This window comes from Desmodus rotundus, chromosome 9, assembly GCF_022682495.2.
Source record: "Desmodus rotundus isolate HL8 chromosome 9, HLdesRot8A.1, whole genome shotgun sequence".
Classification (NCBI taxonomy): domain Eukaryota; kingdom Metazoa; phylum Chordata; class Mammalia; order Chiroptera; family Phyllostomidae; genus Desmodus; species Desmodus rotundus.
This window is the reverse complement of record NC_071395.1, coordinates 18699738-18719522: the sequence shown is the minus strand read 5'-3', so window position 1 is coordinate 18719522 and position 19785 is coordinate 18699738. Positions and strand designations below refer to the sequence as shown.

Below are 19785 nucleotides of genomic sequence, written 5' to 3'. Positions count from 1 at the left end.
AGGGATACAAGTAAGGCAGCCTTACAAACCCATCTACTGATAGTTCATATGAAGACCTTTGACTAGAAAACTCCCAATGTAGTACCAGGAAATATAAACAAATTTTAAAATTAAATTTATTGGGGTGACATTGCTTAATAAGATCATATAGGTTTCAAGTGTACGTTTCTATTATATGTGATATGTATATCCATTTTAAGATTGCCATATATACCAAGATCTTCCGTCTTCTAACTGGTAGTAGTTGTATAGACTCAATCAGGGTTTTCAGGCCAGAAAAATTAAAGCAAGTTATCTTTAGAATTTTAACTCAATCCAAATATGTATTGAGTACGTACAATGTTAAAAGTATTGTTCCATGAAGGAGCTGAATAATTGTTAGACTGTTCGACTGTTGAGCACTTTCATGGTTCTATTCTTTACACTTAAACAATACACAACCATTGTATTTTAACTGCGGCTTGGCTAGAAGTAAAATTTCCCCTCCACTTTTCTTATGCTTCCTTCTGCAGTGAACCTCTGATTTTTGCCAACTGTCTTACTGTAACCAAGGGCAAAGTAAAGCATGATGTTGAATAATTCTGAAAAATTGTAAAATATGGTGGACAAAGTTTTTTTTGTAATTGTCTTCTGTCCCCTTTTGTTTCACCAGGACATTATTAATAGTGAGTTGGCAAATCCATGAGAGACACGAGCCTTAGCCCTAGATCATTTAGACTGAGTAGTTGTGACTACACTGTGTTTAAGGCATTCTCACAATCATCTGTTCCTTCTTAATGGAGGGCATTTGTTTATTTAACAAATACTTTATTAGCACTTACACACCAGGTATATTAACATACTCAAGATGAGACTATTTGGTCAAATCTGAGAAAGCAAAATGCTGTTAGAAGCCTCCCAATGCTCAGTGGGCTGGGCATCGTCCGGTAGACTAATGGTCACCAGTTCGATTCCTAGTCAGGGCACATGCCTGGGTTGCAGGCCAGATCCCCAGTTGGGGGCATGCAGAAGGCAACCAATAGATGTATCTCTTCCCTCTTTCTCCCTCCCTTCCCCTATCTCTAAAAATAAGTAAAATCTTTTTTTCTTTCTTTTTTGTTTAAAAGAAGACTCCCATTGTTTAAAGCCTCTTTCCCTCCCTCCCTACAGATGTGTTAAAGGTCTAGTGAAAATTGCCTCTCTCCTGCAGGCACAACACACTCTCTATTCCAGACTTGAGCCATTTAACCATCTGAACTATAAACCTGGGGTATTTAGTTTTTCTCGATTTAAGAATGGCAAGTTACTGATGTTGCCTCTTACCCTGGCAATGCACCAATCACTAATTCAAGTCATGAGAAAAACGTTTGCCTCATCTTTGGAGTATTTAAACCCACTTAATGGAAACCAAATCTTTAACACACATTTGCAATCGCATGAGATTTGGTGCAGCTGAATTCATTTTAGTATTTTAAAAAGGTAACACTTTTCTAAAGACACTCTCGTGCTTGTCTTTTTTCACGTTGCCTTCCTCTTCCCAAATGTCCATGTGATAGTTAAAATTCAGTTTATTTTTCAAACCCATCCCAAATAATCTTTTCTTTAGGAAACTATTCATCCTTAAAACCAATATATGGTAATTTATTTTTTCTTCTGACTCCTCCATAGTACTTCCTAACCTTTGACTCCCACTTGCTTCTCTTTCATATTAGGTAATTACCAGTATTTTAAACATTATTTTTTTTAAAGGCCTTATGACTTCAAAGAGTCATAAGGGTGAAAAACCACCATACTTGTTCGGTTTTCACTAATGCATCAGGAAGAATGCTTTACTGTGAATTGTGGGGGTGGAGGGGAAGGACACAGATTATGATCTGTGCTGGTTTCATTCCTAATATAATTTATCTTTTAAACTAAGCCGAGGAGGCGAACCTAACTTTAACGCTGGAAAATCACGAGAGGGGAAAAAAACAACCCTTTGGAGAGCTGCTGGCAAAATTAACCCTGCCTCCACGCCGTTTGGAGCAGCTGTCTCAGGAATCCTTCCTTCCTTAGAATGTGCGAAAGGTTTGGTGGGGCGGCAGCTGCAAAGCAAGGAATCTTTGCCATTCCTCGTGGACGCGATCCCCCGCCCACCCCCTCCCAAATGGTGGCAGCTGCGGGCATCACAGTGGAAAGCTCTTTCCCAGCCTTCCCCGAACGCGACGGGTGGGCAACAGCTGAAAGCAGTCAGCGGTGGGGACTTCGTTCTCCTTAGGCAAGGGCAGCAGCCTAGCTGGTTCCAGTGCTTCCACCTCTGTGGCTCGTAGTGGTCCCTCAGGTGTCCTTCTCCAAGTCCAACAAACACCCTGGCAACATGGGGCGGGTTCCCTCGGCGCCTGGAGACCCAAAGGTAACAACAAGAGTTCTGAGCGTCAGAATCACCGGTTCAGCACTAGCAAAGCACCTCCCCACGTTGGGGGAGGAGCCGGCTTTAGAAGGTAAAGGTCTTTCCTCGCCGGGCGGGGAACACACCTGGTACGACGTGTGCACCGCGCCCACTCGGCTGCCTCACGAGAGGTCCAGCCAGCAAGTCCGCGCCCAGCGTCCCCGCCCTGCCCAGACCCCCGGGCCGCCCGCGCGTCCCCACCTCGCCGCGCGGTAGCCTCCGCCTTCGCTCGCGCACGCGCACGCCGCGCCGGGCAGCTTTCGGCGCTGTCATGGCGGCGCGGAGCAACCTTAGTGGGCACCCGGACAACCGCGGGAGCCCTGGCGGGGCGAGCTGGGCCAGTAGCATCCTCATCCCCACCAGCAGCCTCAGCCCTGGCGTCCGTAGCCCCAGCCGCGGCTGTTTTTGCAAAGGCTGATCGCAGGGGTGGGGCGGACCAGGAAGCCATGGAGTTCTGTGCAGCCGCGGACTCCCGGGGAGCGGACTAGGGAAACTTGGAGGCTGCGACCAGGTGCACTGACCTCTCTCAATCCCCTTCTCTCCTAGCCGTCTGCGCCAGGCCTCCCCGCCCTTCGGGCCACAACACACCTGTCCTCCTCTCCCTGATGAACCTCAGGTGCCCGCGAGGTGCTCCACTCCTCCCCTTGGGCCGAGCGCTGAGAATAATCACCGCCCCCTTCCCCCGCCTTTTCCTGCCCCGGATCTTCGCAGCCACCTCCGTCTCGCGGCTCCCTGGCGCGGGGTGAGGACGATCCGGAGTATCTGGGTGAGGAGTAACTTTCTACCTCTGTGGCAGCTTGGGGCCCCTTCCTTTCCTGCGACCCCTCCTCTCCCAGCGACAGTTTCTTTTTCCGTGCACCTGTGAGGAGAGGTTGCCTTGCGCCGAGAACCTGCGAGAGTGGGGGAGGAGTGAACCTGCTCCAGAGCCTCCTGCACCCGCCTTCACTCTGAACCCAGCTCCTCGAGCTGGGGAGGAGCGGGGGCTGGTGGTGGGGTCCCTTCGGTAACTTACTTGACGCACCGTAACTATTACCCTTCTCTCCCTAAAGCACCCTAAAACAAAACCTAGCCTATTTAACGCTTATCTAATCTTCCAATAGGGTTTGGCGTTGTTGTCAGCCTCGGGCAGAGAGATTGGACAAATATTCTCCAAGAGGAGGAGGGCGACGCCAAGGACTTTCCACTTCAACTGCTTTTGGGGGTTCTCCACAACTTGGAAGAGTGACCCTTTTCCTTTTGCGTTGCGTGTGCTTATTACTAGTGCAGCGATTGCTGTCCCATAGTGACTCGAGTTTTCCGTGAACTAGCAATGGCTAGTGAGGACAATAATGTCCCTTCCCCGCCACCAACAGGTGATGAGGGGGGAGGTGGAGGGAAAGGAGAAGAACCCTCAGCTGAAGAGGGTGCATTGTCCCTGAAACCAGGGCTCCCTATCAGGGGCATCAGAATGAAATTTGCTGTTTTGACGGGACTGGTTGAAGTTGGAGAAGTATCCAATAGGGATATCGTGGAAACTGTCTTTAACCTGGTGAGTAGATGCCTATTTTAAAAGCGTATATTCTTTTCAATGGGTCGAGGAACAAGACATTAAAAGAGGAGCCATGTGCCATACTAGACTGATGATGGCTTTTTCCATGGGTAGAAACACAAAATTCTACTGACTTAAGTGAAACAATTTCCTGTATTTGTTAGTTTCAGGGAAATTATGTAAAACTAAGGTGCTCCAGCTTTTGTGAAATTGAACAGATCACTTTTGTGCTAAGAAAATAAGTGTTGCTAATGGAAATATTTTGGGGGTTCCAGTGGAGGAATTTTATTCTATAAACATTGGGGGGAGGGATGTGTAAGTAAGTTTGCATTTCTCTTTGACATTTTAAATAAATTCTTGTGATCTTGTTTTTGGACTTGAGAAATAATGTAAATGGGTAAGGCTGCCTAACTACTTTCTTGAGTCTGCCTAGGTTATAGTTTCCCATGTAAGTTTTGAACATAATTTTTGTTCATAGGGCCGGAGAAAGATTACTGTAAAGTTAGCGTTTTAAATTTTGACTAGTGTTATTTTAGGCATAACTAACAAATATTAAATTTTGCTCTGAGTTTAAGGGTATGTTGTGAAAATTAAATGGCAACTTGAAAACAGGATTTTGGCAGGTATAATCTTTGTTTCTTTTGTAAATTCATGTCTAGCAGTTAAACATATGTGGTCTTTGGAAGTTGCTGGTTATACTACTATGAGCTATGAATGTCATTTTTAAAAGATGGATGTGCAATATTTTCCTTTTGCTCTTTTCTGTTCTTAGTAATGGTTATTTCTAATGGGGGCTTTTTAGATTTCTTTATTCCAAACTCTGTTGCCCATCAACTTTAATTACTTTTTATTCTTTAAGTACTTCCTCCTCTTCCACATGCTCACCTGCGTTAGGACATGACACATTGGGACAAAATGAATGTGCAGTGGTTGTAACGATTGCTTAGCCCCTTTCCTTGTTGCCTCTGTGTTTTCAAGGTTAGACTCCTTTTATTCCAGGGCAGTTAATTATTTCCTTCACTACACCTCTACTAATAGTCTGGTCACCTGCAATACAACTTCTAGAATGAGAAAGTAGCTTGACGAAATCCACTTACTTCTGGAATAAGAAAACTTTGCTAGAGAAATATCCAATTGTTCAGCTTGTTGTATTGGGAGCTTGTGTATAAACACCTATAGAAACACACGTACACCCATGTATTTTTAACTCTACATTACGGAAATGTTCAAATACACACAAAATAGAAAAATATAAAGAACCCTGTTATCTGTCATCCAGCTTCAACAATTAGCAGTATTTTTTTGGATCTTGTGTATGTGGGGACTTAAGTTTGTCTCAAGGAGATAAATGGTAGATTAATGTATTCCTCTACTTCAAAACAGAGACTCTTGAAAACCTTCCTTTTCTTTTTTCTTCTTCTAAACCTCTTGTAACTTGGATGATGAAAACAAATCTGTGGTAGTGATACAGTCCATAATTACTTGTTTGTGTGTGAAATGCAACATTCCCCTGGAAGGAGGAGGATTTGAACTCTTCTTGGTCTTTGAGTCACTTGCATTTCATCATTGAGGAAAAGCCAAATTCTGTAGCAATAGTTTGCTTATATGCTGCCCACCACGGTAGGCCTGGTAGAGGTTTTAAGGTTGTTGGTTAAGTCTTTCACATCTCTATGCAGGACCATAGATGTCCCGGTAGAGGGAGAGGGAAAATCTGTTCAGTTCAACCCACTCATCACCATCACTCTCTTACGTAGAGAAAGTTGCTGAGACAATTAGTTCCTCTCATTCCATTCTCCCTTGAACTTTTCAGGATCCTTCGTGGATATCTAGGGTCTTGGCTAGTCTTTAGAAAATATGGGGAGCTAAACTGCTGGGAATCTGGCCATGTAGTTCATCTCAGTGTTGTTAATACAGGTGCACCTAAATATTTCGTAACTGATAGTTGCCAGTCTTAGCCTTAATTCTACTCAACAGAGAGAATGCATTAAGTAACAATAAGTGATGTTTTTTTTTTAAAGTTACTGTTTACCAGGCAGTGGGCCAGGTGCTTTACATGATTTTTAATTCTTCCCTCAACAACGCTCAAATACATACACAGGTGTACCTTGTGTTATTGTGCTTTGCTATAGATTGCTCTTCACAGGTGTTGCACTTTTTTTGTTTTTTTTTAAACAAATTGAAGGCAAGACCCTCTACCAGCAAAATGGTTAAAACCTGCTCTATTGTGATACTGGCTTTACTGCGGTGGTCTGAATCTGCGATGTTACACAGGTATGCCTGTGTCTCATTTTATAGATAAGAAAACTGACACAAAGGTTAAGTAGATTGCCCACAATTTGATGATTCTGAGAGTGGCAGCCTTTCTAGGAATGTATCTGCCTCTCGAGTCGATGGAGAATTGTTGGCTCCTCTAAGCAGGTATTTATAGTTTAGGTATAGCTTTCCCCACTGTAGGGGCACAAAAATCATTGGTTCTGCTAAGTATTACTGGTGAAACCTCCCATTAGTACATTTAATTTCTCATTGAACATTCAAATAGCTTTGAAAAAAAAGCTTTAAAAAAGACCTTAAAAGTAAGAAACCATTTGGTCATTTGTTTTTTTTTCACTCAGAATGTAGATGTGGAAAGTTGGTCATTAACTTTTTTTACAGTCAGTACATTGGATAAAAATTTCTAAAATTGTGAATAATAAGGTACAGACAAAAGAACATGTAACATGACTAAGTAGTGAAGTGCTACAAAAACAGAAGCCCCGTGGACCTCCCGCCTGACCTAACCAGTACTTTGCCAATGTCGTTGAGTCTGCCTCTGTGCTCCTCTTCTGTCCTGTCCTCACTGGACTTTTCATTGGGGAATTCACGCTATTTTTTATAGCTTTGCAACTCTCGTCTGTTTCTCAGGCATTTTATTAAAATAGATTATGTTCTGCTGATGGTGTTTTACTGATTACATATTAACTACTTGAAACAATAAAGTTGTGCTGTTAATATTAAGCAACTTCCCATTCCCCAAAATTGTCTAAATTAGTGGTGGAGACATATAACTTGAAAGTTCTTTTTCTTTTAGAGAGCTCTGCCTCCCAATTTTGTTAATATGGCCTGAATTTACTCTGCCATAAATTCCTTTGAAATTTACCACCCTTCCTGTAATTTCTTTTGCAAGTCTTTTACAGATAAATTTTGATTAATAGTACACCTGTGTATTCAAGTAATTCAAACTTCTGGTCAACTTTTACATTTTACTGGTTGCACTTCATAACCACTTTATTTTTGTCTTCATCTGTATGTTAAAGTTATTTGTCAAACTTCAGGACCCAGAATAATTAATGTATTGACGTTTTCAGGAACTTGATGCTGAATTTAAGTCTTCCATCAGGGCTTTAAAAGTATTATTCAATTCGATTTAATTCAAGAATAGTAATTCCTATGGTTTGGTGACAAATACATGTTTTCATGGTTTTTTTTTTTTTTTTTGCTTGAAAGTATAAGATTTTAATTAAAATGTTGAAGCTTAAAAGATAGAATATAATTTTTCATTATAGTAGTCCCCTCCTTATTCAGTTTCACTTTCTGTAGTTTTACTTAACTGCAGTCACTCATGGCCTGAAAATAATAAATGGGAAATTCCAGAAATAAACAATTCATAAGCTTCAGCTCCTACCCATTAGTCACTTAGTAGCTGTCTCGGTTATTAGTCGCGGTATGGCAGTGCTTGTGTTCAAGTAACCCTTATTTTACTTAATAATGGCCCCCAAATGCAAAAATAGTTTAAAGAGAAAAGTAGTGTAGGAAAAAACCGTAGTATATATAGCATTCAGTGTTATTGCTGGTTTCAGTCATCTCCTAGAAGCCTTGGAACACACTTCCCATGGATAAGGGGGGGCCGCTGTACTCACTGTATGGCATTCGAGATAGGTCCTGCTGAATATCAGTGGAGCAACGTCTTAATACCTGTAGGCGTGGAGCCCATCACACAAGGCCTCTGCAAGCGTTGACTGTGCACAGGGTGTACTTGTCGACTTAAAGGGGCAGCTGCTATTTCAGTCCAGCTGATTGCTGTCCGATAGTAACGGGGCCCAATGGTATAATGCCTTTTGATTTCTCAGGAATGAGAAACCTAGATTTTAAAATGAAAAAATGTCATCTTAATATAGTATTATGTGGGACATAAAATCACATATAATGACTTTTCAAGCCTTTATATGAACCTTAATTAAAAAGATAATCATTGAACGTGTTTTTATTCTGATGTGTGCCATCAAGGGTTACAAGTAATCCCTTCTAGAAACATACTTCATGGGTTCCCCCTAAATCAATTTGTACTTCATGTTGTAAGTAGTAGAAAACTTGAAACTGGTTTTAAACACAGTAAAAAAGATTTACAGGCTTATTTATTTGGACGTCAAAGGTAGGGCAAAACTTACAGAAACAAAATAATATTAAAGACCAGTTTCTTTCCATTTCTGTTCTGCTTTCTGTGATGTCACCTTTAATCTGTTGATGTTCCTCTCATGGTTGCAGAATGGCTGCCAGTGGCAGTTGAGAGAGAGAGAGACTCTGTCTGAACATTTCAAACCAGAGTCTTGATTGTACCTTGGGACAAAATGACTGTGGCCACTGAAATGTGCTCATTGGCTTAAGCAAACCTGGGCCAACTGCTACCTAAGGATGGGTCAGTTTCTCTGAAGTACCAGACTCTATGGGGAGGGGTGGAGACACTGATAAAGACCTGGGTAAGACATGGAAGGGGTGAATGGACTCTGGATAGGCAACCGTGATGTCCACTAGTTTCCTTTTCAGTAGCATAACAATATAATAGGCTAATGGTATTTGTGTAAAGAGGAAAAGAGATTCATTACCCCAAAACTCTTTTGTGATCTTGAACAAGTTTTTTTTTTTTTTTTTTTTTAACTTCTTTGTGTCTTGGTTTCCCCATCTGTACAATAGGAGAAACCACATCGTAGCAAGGATTAAAGGAATACAACACTTGTAAAGCACTTAGAGCAATGTGTGGCAGGCCCTGGCCAGGCAGCTCAGTTGATTAGAGTATTGTCCCTATATTCCAAGGTTGTGGGTTGGATTCCTGGTCAGGGCACATACAAGAATCAACCAATGAATGCATCAATAAGGGAGACAACAAATTGATGTGTGTCTGACTCTCTCTTTTTCCCTTTTCCACCCTCCCCCCCATCAGTTAAAAAGTGTGGGACATTAAATGCTGTTTTAACTATTGGCTGTTTTAGGTAGTGGATTCATTGTTTCAACCTTAGAATTTTTTGTTTGTTTCTATATAGGTATTACTAGCTTATTGGCCCTGCAATATACTATGTAGTTTTTGGAATTTATTTGACAGCCATTGTGATTTTTTACAAGTGACTTCTTTTTAAACATCTTTATGGAGTTAAAACGTAGCATAACTTATTTTAAGTTTACAATTCAGTGATTTTTAGTGAGTTTACAGAGTTGTGCACACATTACCACAATCTAATTTTAGAACATTTACATCCTGTGTTCAAGATTTTTTAGTTTTTAACTCATACATTGAGGCCTGTGGTCCATTTTGAGTTAATTTTTGTCTGCGGTGAGTGAATGGTCAGGTAAGGGCCTACACCCATCCCCTTGTGTGTAGGTGTCCGGTTGTCTCACTGCTGTGTGTTACACAGGGCTCTTCCCATTGAGTTGCCTTGGCACCGTTGTCCTAAATCAGGTGACTGGAAGTGTAGGGCTTTATCTGGATGGACTCTTCTCTTCTATTAATCTGTATGTCAGTTCTTGTACCACTACCAGACCGCCTTGATCCCTGTTTGTAGTAAGTTTCCAAATAGGGATGTATGTTCTCCATGTTCTTTTTCAAAGTTGTTTTTTCTATTCTAGGTGCTTTGCATTTCCATGTGAATTGTAGGATTAGCTTGTCAATTACTGTAAAAAAAAAACAAAACCCAACAGGCTGGGATTTTAAGGGGGAGGGGTTGACTCCATAGATCACTTTGGGGGAATACTGAGTTCTACAGTCCATGAATATGGATCGTCTTTCCATTTATGTAGGTCTTCCTTAATATCTTTCATCACAGTTCTGTAGTTTCCAGTGTATGAGGAGATGAATTATTTTTGAGTAATCTTTTTTTTTTGCTGTCAAAGTGCTTCTGTAGGCATTTTGTGCATTGAAATTTCCAGAAGAGGAATACATATTTCAAAGTGTATGAAATTTACATGGATTATGAGTAGATATTGTAAGATTATTTATTAGTGTTGATAATTAGAAGAAATTTGGGTGAATTGGTGGATTTTGGAAACCTTATAATTTCTTAGAAGTAATAGAATTGATGATTTAGGCTTCTGTGGGTATACAGTTTTGTTTCCATTTGAATTGGTTCCTTTTAAATGGAGAAATCGTTTGGGAGTTGGAAAAAAACAGATTTTTTTTTTCTGTTTGTGAATTAATACACAAGGAAACTAAGTAAGCTTTTTGTTTCTTATACTGACCTATCTGAACTAATCTAGTAGTGTATTTTTATATTATGAAGTATCTCTTTTTAACACATTCTTTAAGATGTTTTTAATAGTTTTTCTGTACTTTAAAGGAAACATCCAGGATACTTTTTTGTTACTGATTTTTTTTTGTTGTTGTTTTTAAAGATTATTTATTTTTAGGGGGGGGGAGGAAGGGAGAAAGAGAAACATTGATGTACATTGATGTGCGAGAGAAACATTGATTGGTTGCCTCTCACACGCCTCTAACTGGAGACCTAGCCTGCAATCCAGGCATGTGCCCTGACTGGGAATCGAACTGGTGACCCTTTGGTTTGAAGGCTGGCACTCAGTCCACTGAGCCACACCAGCCAGGGCTTATGTGTCTTTTTTGACTCCTCAAAGGTTTAATTGTGTTATCCAGGATTAATATATGTGATTGAAATGTGCTTTGTGAAGTAGAGAATTTCTTGTTGCTGGAGGTTTTAGAGGCTTGCATATTAGGGATTTTATAGAGTGAAGTTTTACTCTATAAACTTCAAGTGACTTCTTATTATTATAAGGTTATCTAAGTATCTGATGTCCATGCTCTAAGTTTTGTTGTCTCTATTGCCCCTGGGTCTTTGCATTTGTTTCTCAGAGTTCTATTCATCACTTATCCCATCAGTCTTTTAGTAATTTATCTTCCATAAAAATTGCAGTTTTAGAGAGAGACGTGGGGATGAATTTTCTATATATATTCTTATAGAAAGATGAAAAACCATTGAGATCTTGATTAGCTACATTTGTTAGAGATAAATCTATTGCTTGAGAACTAAAAAAGGTTTTCTCTGCCTAGTAAGATCTTTGCTGAATGAATAATGACTTCATTGGAGTGGTATTTTTATTTATAAACTATAGTACAGTCATGTGCTACATAATGATGTTTTGGTTGACAAGTGGACCATAAATAAGTTGGTGGTCCCATAAAATTGCAATGGAGCTGAAAAATTCCTATCCCCTCCAGTGACCTCTTAAAGTAAGGGAACTCTTCATTTGTAAGGCTCTCTGTGCCAGGAGGAGGGGATGGCCTTTTGTCTAGTAACTATTATCAATGTGGGAAACTTTAAAACTTCGAGAAGACTTAAATCTGCATAACAGCCTTACTTTGGTTTCCTGGGCTTTTCCTGGTCACCTCTTGTAACTGATCTCCCTCCCCACATCATCTTTTGCCTTCAGCTGAAGACGGTATTTGAGATGGTGCCTTCAGCCATTTTGCTGAGTTACTCAGTTTTCCTGGGTCTCTCCCATGCATACAGGAGGCATACATGTTATTAAACTTGTGTTTTTCTCCTGTTAACCCATCTTTTATTACAGGGATGTCTCAGACAAGAACATGGAGGGGTAGAAGGAAAATTATTTTCCCTCTCCTACAGAGCATTAGGCTGTACCATACACGCTAGGTGTGAGCAGGTTATACCACCTGGGCTTGTGTAAGTATGGTCTCATGATGTTTGCCCAGTGGCGAAATTGCCTGCATACACGTTTCTTGGAATATACCTGACAGTTAAGTGGTGTATGACTGTAAATCTCTTAAAGCTATGGGAGTTTGAAATAATTAGACCTCTGATGAAGTGTTTGGATTTTATTGTTTCTAGTGAAAACTTTTTTCATCAAGTAATATAAATAAATATCTTAAATCCTGTATATAGTTCCTAGTTGAATCCAGTCTTTATGATCTTTGGGCTTCAGTAATCTGAATAAAAATCATCATATCTTAGAGCTTATAAATGAATGTATATATAAGCAGCATTTTTACCATAAAGCATTTTAAGAAAATGTTGATTTAATGTTAGTACATGAAACAAACAAAAAAGTTGATCCTGATAGGACTGCAATAATCACTTTCAAATGGGATGTTGACATGTATTTTCTAGAAACAATGAAGCTCATTGTTATCTAAAATGGAGAAAATAAAGAAAATTATGTATTATGAAATGATTAAAATTATCACCACTTTACTTAGGTCAAATTGCTGTGAAATTAACAGACATCAGACAGACACGAAGTCCAAAGCACTTCAGAATAATTTTCCTGACTGTAGGTATCAGTTGGTGGCCGAGGCATCACCTTTGGCCAGAAGTGTGAGTGGGTATTTTGTTAGTTTACTAACACATTTGGTGAACTTAATGGTGAACTTAATGGTTCTTAATCTATTTTCAGGGTTTTTTCGGGGAGGGGGGTTAGTTTTTATTCAGTGATGGTGATGTGATCTATGGCTCTTGAGGTGGGGAAAAATAGATTGATGATTTATATGATTTTGAATTGTAGTTAATTCATTATTTTAAGTTATAATATATACTAGCAATAGCTAAGATTTATTGCATACCAGATTCTGTTTGACATGTGTATTAACCCAATTTAATTCTCACAATTCTTACTATTACTAAGTAGGCATAGGTCTTCTGACAAAATGCCTTCTGTTTTGCAAAAAAATAACAGGGCTAAAAATAACAGGGCTTACTGGGGAAAAAATAGGATTAGGGTGGGCCATTCAAAACCTGTGGAATTTTGTAACCAGAATACTAAAAGAATCAGTAATAACCATAATGAAAATACTAGCAAGGTTAAATCTCTATTGTTATTTTCACATTAGCATCAATCACTTTTGTGGTCCTAACCCTGGAGCTTTGACTTCTTCCTTCATTGAGATGGAGGCAGACATTTCTATCAGTACTAAAAATCTGGTCCAGGTGTGGCTTTCTTCATTACTGCATTGTTTTAATGCAGGGGGAATGTCTTAGCAGTTTCTTCATCTGTACTTGCAGATTGTCAGATACTTAGCCTGGTGGAAAAGCATAGTTCTTGTAGTCATTAGACCAGGCACTAGTTGCATTAAAGGAAAGCATTTCTGTAAATATTCATGTTTTTAAAAAAGATCTTTATCTGTTGCTAAGTATTTCTCTTTAATTCTGTTGGAATAAATTACATATGAACCAACATACTTTCCACACAATTCTTACATTATCCTCCTCTTGAATAATTCTGTTGAAGGTAACTGAAGGCAAAGATATATTATAGCAGAACGGACTTTACTAGTATAATATTCACTTTATAAATGATGAAGCTGAGACACAGACAGCATAACAAGTAATATTGCTGGGATTTAAACTAGGGAATGTGCAGCCTAAGCTCTTCTTTTTTTTTCAGCTTAAGCTATTACTACTAAGCCATATATGGTTTATAATTACGAAGAACCTTAAATGTGAAATACAGTTGACCCTTGAACAACAAGATGCCAAACCCCACTTGTAGTTGAAAATGCATGTATAACTTTTGACTCCCCAAAACTTAACTAATACCCTGCTGTTGACCCGAAGCCTTCCTGATAACATAAACAGTTGATTAACATACATTTTGTATGCTGTATGTACTATGGACTGTATTTTTACAATAAAGTAAGCTAGAGAAGAGACAATGTTAAGAAAATCATAAGGGAGAGAATATACATTTACAGTATTTATTGAAAAAAAATCAGGGTATAAGTGGACTCACGCAGTTCACACCCAGGTTGCTCAAGGGTCAACTATAATGGTTGAAGGCATCTTTCAATCTTGTCATTGACGATAGGAAGGTGTCTGGATTGTTTTCAACTTGCCTAAACATAGTCAAGATTTGCTTTCTGGAAGATGGATTTCCACCCCCCACTTTACACAACCTAAAATGTGTACTAGGAAAAGGGAGGCTTTCATGAATGTGATATTCAACTTGAATGGAATTAATGACATAGTTAATCATTATGCAGGGTGCTGGAGTTTGCTGCTTTACTCTCACGGTCAAGATGTAATTGGCCTAGCTTCCAAGGCTGAAATGACCTTGTCTATTGAACCTATAAGAAACTGGAATTTTTCATCATCTTTTTTGTGATTTTTATATAGTGACCACATCGAGTACATCAGCAAGAACGGGTGATGCATTTATTATTCAGTTGTAGAAGAGACTAGAGAACAGATGTCGCCTTTAGTATTTGCCAAGGTGTGTCAGTGGGCCTCTAGGATGCAAATGGCCTGTCATTGAAATTGATTTGCTTCTATGAGAGATTTACTGAGCAGAGTTAACATATAGTATTGTCTGTATATAGTTTTCAATTGATTGTTTTTTTTCCAAAGATCAGTGGTTCATACTAGAATTAGTGTTTTTCTGCACTAACTTTATATAGACAAATTGTGAAACTAGGATTTTGTCAGTTACGATGTAAGAAAGGAGAACAGTATTTTTTTTGCATTACTAAAAATAAATATTAGTTTTTGAAAAGATTTTATTTATTATTTTTAGAGAGAGGGCAAGGAAGGAAGAAAGAGTGGGAGAGAAACACAGATGTGCGAGAGAAACAGGGATCAGTTGCCTCTCATATGCCCCCAGCTGGGGACCAGCCCTCAACGCAGGCATGTGCCCTGACCGGGGATCAAACCCGACCTCTCAGTCTGCGGGACGACACCCAACCCGCTGACCCACACCAGCCAGGAGGCAAGGTCCTCGTACTATAAAAGAGTTTTCACACGTATAGAAACACTGGAATATGGGAGCAATGTATTTGTACAATAAATTGAAACACAGGGGTTGCCAAAAGTAGGTTTACAGTTGTTTATATGGGAAGTAACACAATAATGAGGAATAAACTCTGTTTCACGTACTCACAACCGTATACTTGCTTTTGCCCACCTCGTGTAAGGAGGAGGACTAACGTCTGCTGGATTACAGATACCAAGTATCACTGTACGTGTGTTATGACACGTTTTCAGAGTCTTAATTTATTCAGATTTGTGGTTACGTAACTAAATTAAGGTTTAGGGTAATTTTGGTGTGTATATATTTAACTGGTTAGCAGCATGGGAGAAATGGAATTTCTTTAGGATTTGGTATGTTGATAGTAAAGTATGCACAGATTTGGAATAATAATTACAGGTTTTTAAATATAATTATATTTTTGTATTTTTCCTTGAATACTTGTCATTGAGTAATTTTACAAGAATTTTTTAACTTGTGGAGTTTCCTAGAAAGTGTATTTATCTAATTTTATCTGTTGTGTATTAGTGTAATGGTGTGGTTTTTGTTGTTCTGGCTGTTGTTAACCATCCCATTGCCTTCCTTCCTTTTTTCCTCCCCTCTCCTTCTTTCTCCCGCCCTTCCTTGGTTGTGACTTTCACTTAAGCTCCTTTATCATCTTGGGAAAGTTAATCCTTCAGATGCTTAATTTTTTAGGATGTAAAATAGGGCTGATTCTGCCTATTTCCTAGGGGTTGTTATATATTAAAATACCTAATAGTCACTAATTGCTAGTTACCTTGTTTTTTCTCCCCACAATTTATAAATATTTAACAAAAACCCAATTTCTGGAATTTAAAATTTGACCAATTATTAGTAAAAATAAATTAATAAAAAGAAAAGTTTATTATGGAAAATTTCAAACAAACACAAAAGCATGAGAGAACTCTTGTGTTCCCATCAACCAGCTTTAATTATTATCAGCATTCTTTCATTCTTTATGTATCACTTTAGCTAAGGACACGTGGCTTCTGTATGTTTGTTTTCTTTAGCTGTCTATGATTTGTTTCTTGGAATTGTAATACTTTCAGATTACTAACATTTGGGGAGCAGTTTTCCAGGAACTTGAAGTCTGCTGTCAGAATTTGTATGGGGTTGACAGGACAGTGTCTGTGGTGTGTGTTGAATGTAGTGGTGCTGTGCTCTGTAACGGGACCCAGTGTGCGCTGTTCTGTTCGGTTAGAGGGCAGTGGCATTTTGCTTTGTCTGTTTCTTCTAGTGATTTTGAATTTAAATTGTGTTTATACATAGGGTTTGACTATATATTTTCTTTAGTATTGGGAATAGAAGTCTAATCTAATTTAAGATAATCTCCTGATTTGGGTTTGATACCATTGGGACAGTGTTCAATAAGGTGAGTGGACATGTTGAATTGGCTTTCATCCTAATGATAGAGATGGACATGCACACTCCTGCAAGTGCCTTATCTTCAGTTACCTTACACAGTAGCACAGTTTCTCCCATAGCTGTGCTGGTATATTTCTGTTCTGGCTCTTGTTATTACTGGTGTGGGGGTAAAACACCCTTCTGTGCAAATTGTAGTCCAAGGAGACCCTAATTGTTGGGACTGTTGCATAATTTATTCCCATCTAGAAATGTCAGTTCATTGGTATGGATGAGGAAAACCATTTCTGTATAAGTCCGAAGATATAAAAACTTGTTGTGGAACGAAATTTTAAGAATATTTTTGCCTAAGGCAAATGAGAATGTTTTCAGCTAGATTCTCTGCTCTCTAGCCCCACATGGTATATCGTTAGTTGATTGGTACATCCTATTATTTTGTGCTGTCCTTTAGAGGAAGGTGGAAATTTCCACAAAGGTACGTTTTCTCTCCTTCTACCTATGGCAGGTAGAACTGTTATCTATCCATCTCCACCCTCTTGGACTGCCTCTTTTTTCTCCTTGAAATCTGTATTCTGTTCTTTTCAAATTGGAAGCTTCCTTGACATTCTAGCTTAAGTAAAAAGCTGGTAAAATCTTTCTTTGTCACTAGAAGGTGAGTAGATATCTATTTTGTTTTTTGAAATATGTTTGGTATCCTCAGTGGAGTAAAGAAATTAGCATGATGACATTGGTGACTTTCACCAGTTGGTTCGGAAATGACTGCTGTGCCAGTCCACCCCTCCCCTCTATTTTAACCATCCCACCGATTTACCAGGTCTGCTCACGTTCTGTTTCAGATCATGTCTGAGCATTCTCTGCTGGATAAGAAGGAAGCTTTTTTTTCATAAAAAGTCCCTTTAACATGTCTACAATACCTCAGGTCAATGTACAAGTTAGTCTTGGTCTTAGTCGTGGAAAATGTCATAGGTTAGGAAATAAAAGAATAAATTACTGGGCCCTTGGCTGGGTAGCTCAGTTGGTTAGAGCATCGTCCCTGTACGCCAAGGTTGTGGATTTGGTCCCTGGTCAGGGCATGTACAAAATTCAACCAATGAATGCATAAATAAGTGGAACAACAAGTGTGTCTCTCTCTCTTTCTAACTAATAAATTTAAAAAATTAGAATAAATTACTGAATTAGATTTGTAATTCTATATTAGTGTATAGCATGCAAGTTATTTAGAAATCACTGCTTGGGAAATAATTTTTCTCTAGTTTGATTTGTATCTAATAAGTTGATGTTGAGAGGTTGATTTTTATGTTTAAAAGAGCTTCAGTGAAAATTCAAGAACTACCAGTTTCTAATCCAGGTATTGTACTTTTGAAAACGTTTATCTTTGACTAAGAGTCAAAGATTGCAAAATCAACATTCTTATGTTTTTCTTGGCGTGTTCGGGGCAACGCTAGGAAAATTTAATCGACCATGAGGTGGTGAAGTGGATCTGATTTGTGTGGAGGTGTGAGTATGTAAAACAAACTGTGGTCTTTAGAGTCTGAGTCTCAGTCCAGATGCAGGTGCGGTATTTTCTAAGTATGAAGTGTTATTTGGTGTTTTTAACAGTAATTGCAAATATGATTTTGAAATTTCCTTTAGAGCTGCATCTTGTTTTCTAGTTAATAAAACAAAAACAAACCAAAAAATTTCTTTTCTCCTCATTGCATTTGTAGTTACTTTTGAAGCAAATTTGAAGAAGTGGAATAGTTTCTTTGATATCTTTTATATTAAATTTAACCTGGTTTAGTTCTTTTTTAAAGTATGATTTTTAGATTCTGGCTACCTGAAAGCTCTATGAACAGACTATGTTGAGTTTCACATCGTAAATAGGTACTCATGTCTGTGTGACTGTAAAAAAGTGTGCTTTTATTTTTATTTTAAAACTATTTACTATTGATTTTAGAGAGAGGGAGGAGGGCAGGGGAGGAGAGAGAGAGAAACATAGATTAGTTGCCGCTCTTATCTATGCAGGCACTGCTCGCTTCCTGTGTGTGCTCTGACCGGAGATCCAGCCCGAAACCTTGGCGTATTAGGGTGATGCTCGAACCAACCGAGCTAGCTGGCCAGGGGAAGTGCACTTTTATATATTAAAAATATAGTTACTTATAAAATTTATGTATTCAATACACTGGAAAGAATTTGATGTTGGTTTAGGAGTTAGTGAAGAGTCATTTGAACTTTCACTGTCATTCTTGAGTATCTCATTTCCTTACTCAGTAAAAGAACATACACATATGTTTATTAAAATGATGTGGAATTCTTGATTTCAACATGTATTCATTAAAGTTTTGTCTCAGCTAAAATGCTGAATGAAAACATTCATAGACCCAACTACCATAAAATACCATATTTTTCGGACTATAAGACACAATTTCCCCCCCAAATTTGGGAGGAAAATGGGGGTGCATCTTATAGTCCAAATGAAGCGTACCTGGCTCGTGGGGGCGTGGCTGCAGCAGTGGAGCGGGTTTTTCCCCCCACTTCCCCCTAAAACCTAGGTGCGTCTTATGGTCTGGTGCATCTTACAGTCCAAAAAACACGGTAGTTTTGATTTTCCTAGTTCCATCCTTGAGCTTATCTCACAATTTGGAAGTACACGTGTGTTTGTTTACAAAAATCTTTTAGGTTAAGACATAAGCTTTTTTTCAGACTTACGAAAAATAAGTTTACTTTCTGAAGAAAAGATAGCTAGATAAACAAATGAGTGTTAAAGATTCTGACGATGTTAGCGAGGGCGGTTTTATAGTTTGGGCATATTGTAGCTGTGCCACCGCTTTCATGATTTCGTTTACTACTTCCCTTCGCCACTTCTCCCTTCCTCGTGAAAGTGATGACAGAGGAAAACCCAAAGCGTCTCTCTTTGTTTCCCTCTCAATTACAACTCTCCCCCTCATACCCACCCACACATAATTTGAAATTTCTTTGGGAAGTCAAGGCATAATAGAGAAGAAAATGTACATATGAAGGAAGGTTAGTGTTTAGGGTGAAGATTTGTAGCAGATTATCGTTTTAATTTTTAAGTTGAAGAAGGCATATCAGTTAAGAAATTGCATATTTGTTTTGGAATATTAGCTATAATAGCAAATTGTAACATGTCATTTATTTATTTTTATTTTTTAAATTACTTTATTATTCAATGTAACAACAATAATGTCATTGTCACTTAGACAATGTCATTAATGTCTAATGTCATTTAGATCACAACAGTTTTCTCTCATTGGATTTGTAAAAAAATGATTATTGATTTTTAGAGAGAAACGTCCATTTGTGGATCGACTTATTTATGCATTCATTGGTTGATTCTTATTTTTTAAATTATATTTTATTGATTATGCTGTTACAGCTGTCAGTTTTTCCCCCTTTGCTCCTCTTCCACCCAATACCCTTACTCAGGCAATCCCCCCACCATTGTTCATGTCCA

At 38.7% G+C, this 19785-nt stretch overlaps 2 protein-coding genes across 4 annotated transcripts in view; one reads left to right on the top strand and one right to left on the bottom strand.

Annotated features, from left to right (window-relative positions):
• Nucleotides 1-1592: 1592 nt before the first annotated feature.
• Nucleotides 1593-3688, bottom strand: LOC112312347 (uncharacterized). Its single transcript, XM_053910434.1, has 4 exons — nucleotides 3666-3688; nucleotides 3535-3619; nucleotides 2996-3450; nucleotides 1593-2357 (listed from the first exon to the last, which is right to left on the bottom strand). The coding sequence occupies exons 1-4, from the start codon at nucleotides 3686-3688 to the stop codon at nucleotides 1871-1873; spliced, it is 1050 nt and encodes a 349-aa protein (XP_053766409.1). The 3' UTR covers nucleotides 1593-1870.
• The window catches only part of LRBA (LPS responsive beige-like anchor protein), a 503590-nt gene continuing 486451 nt past the window's right edge, over nucleotides 2647-19785 (top strand). For 2 of the 3 annotated variants that reach the window (XM_024569215.3, XM_045202618.2), the window contains exons 1-2: nucleotides 3041-3173; nucleotides 3508-3935. In XM_024569215.3, coding sequence (XP_024424983.2) covers nucleotides 3717-3935 — 219 coding nt within the window. In that variant the 5' untranslated portion in view covers nucleotides 3041-3173; nucleotides 3508-3716. Of the gene's footprint in view, nucleotides 2919-3040; nucleotides 3174-3507; nucleotides 3936-19785 lie in introns of those variants that run through there. The other variant, XM_053911800.1, reaches the window with a different exon arrangement.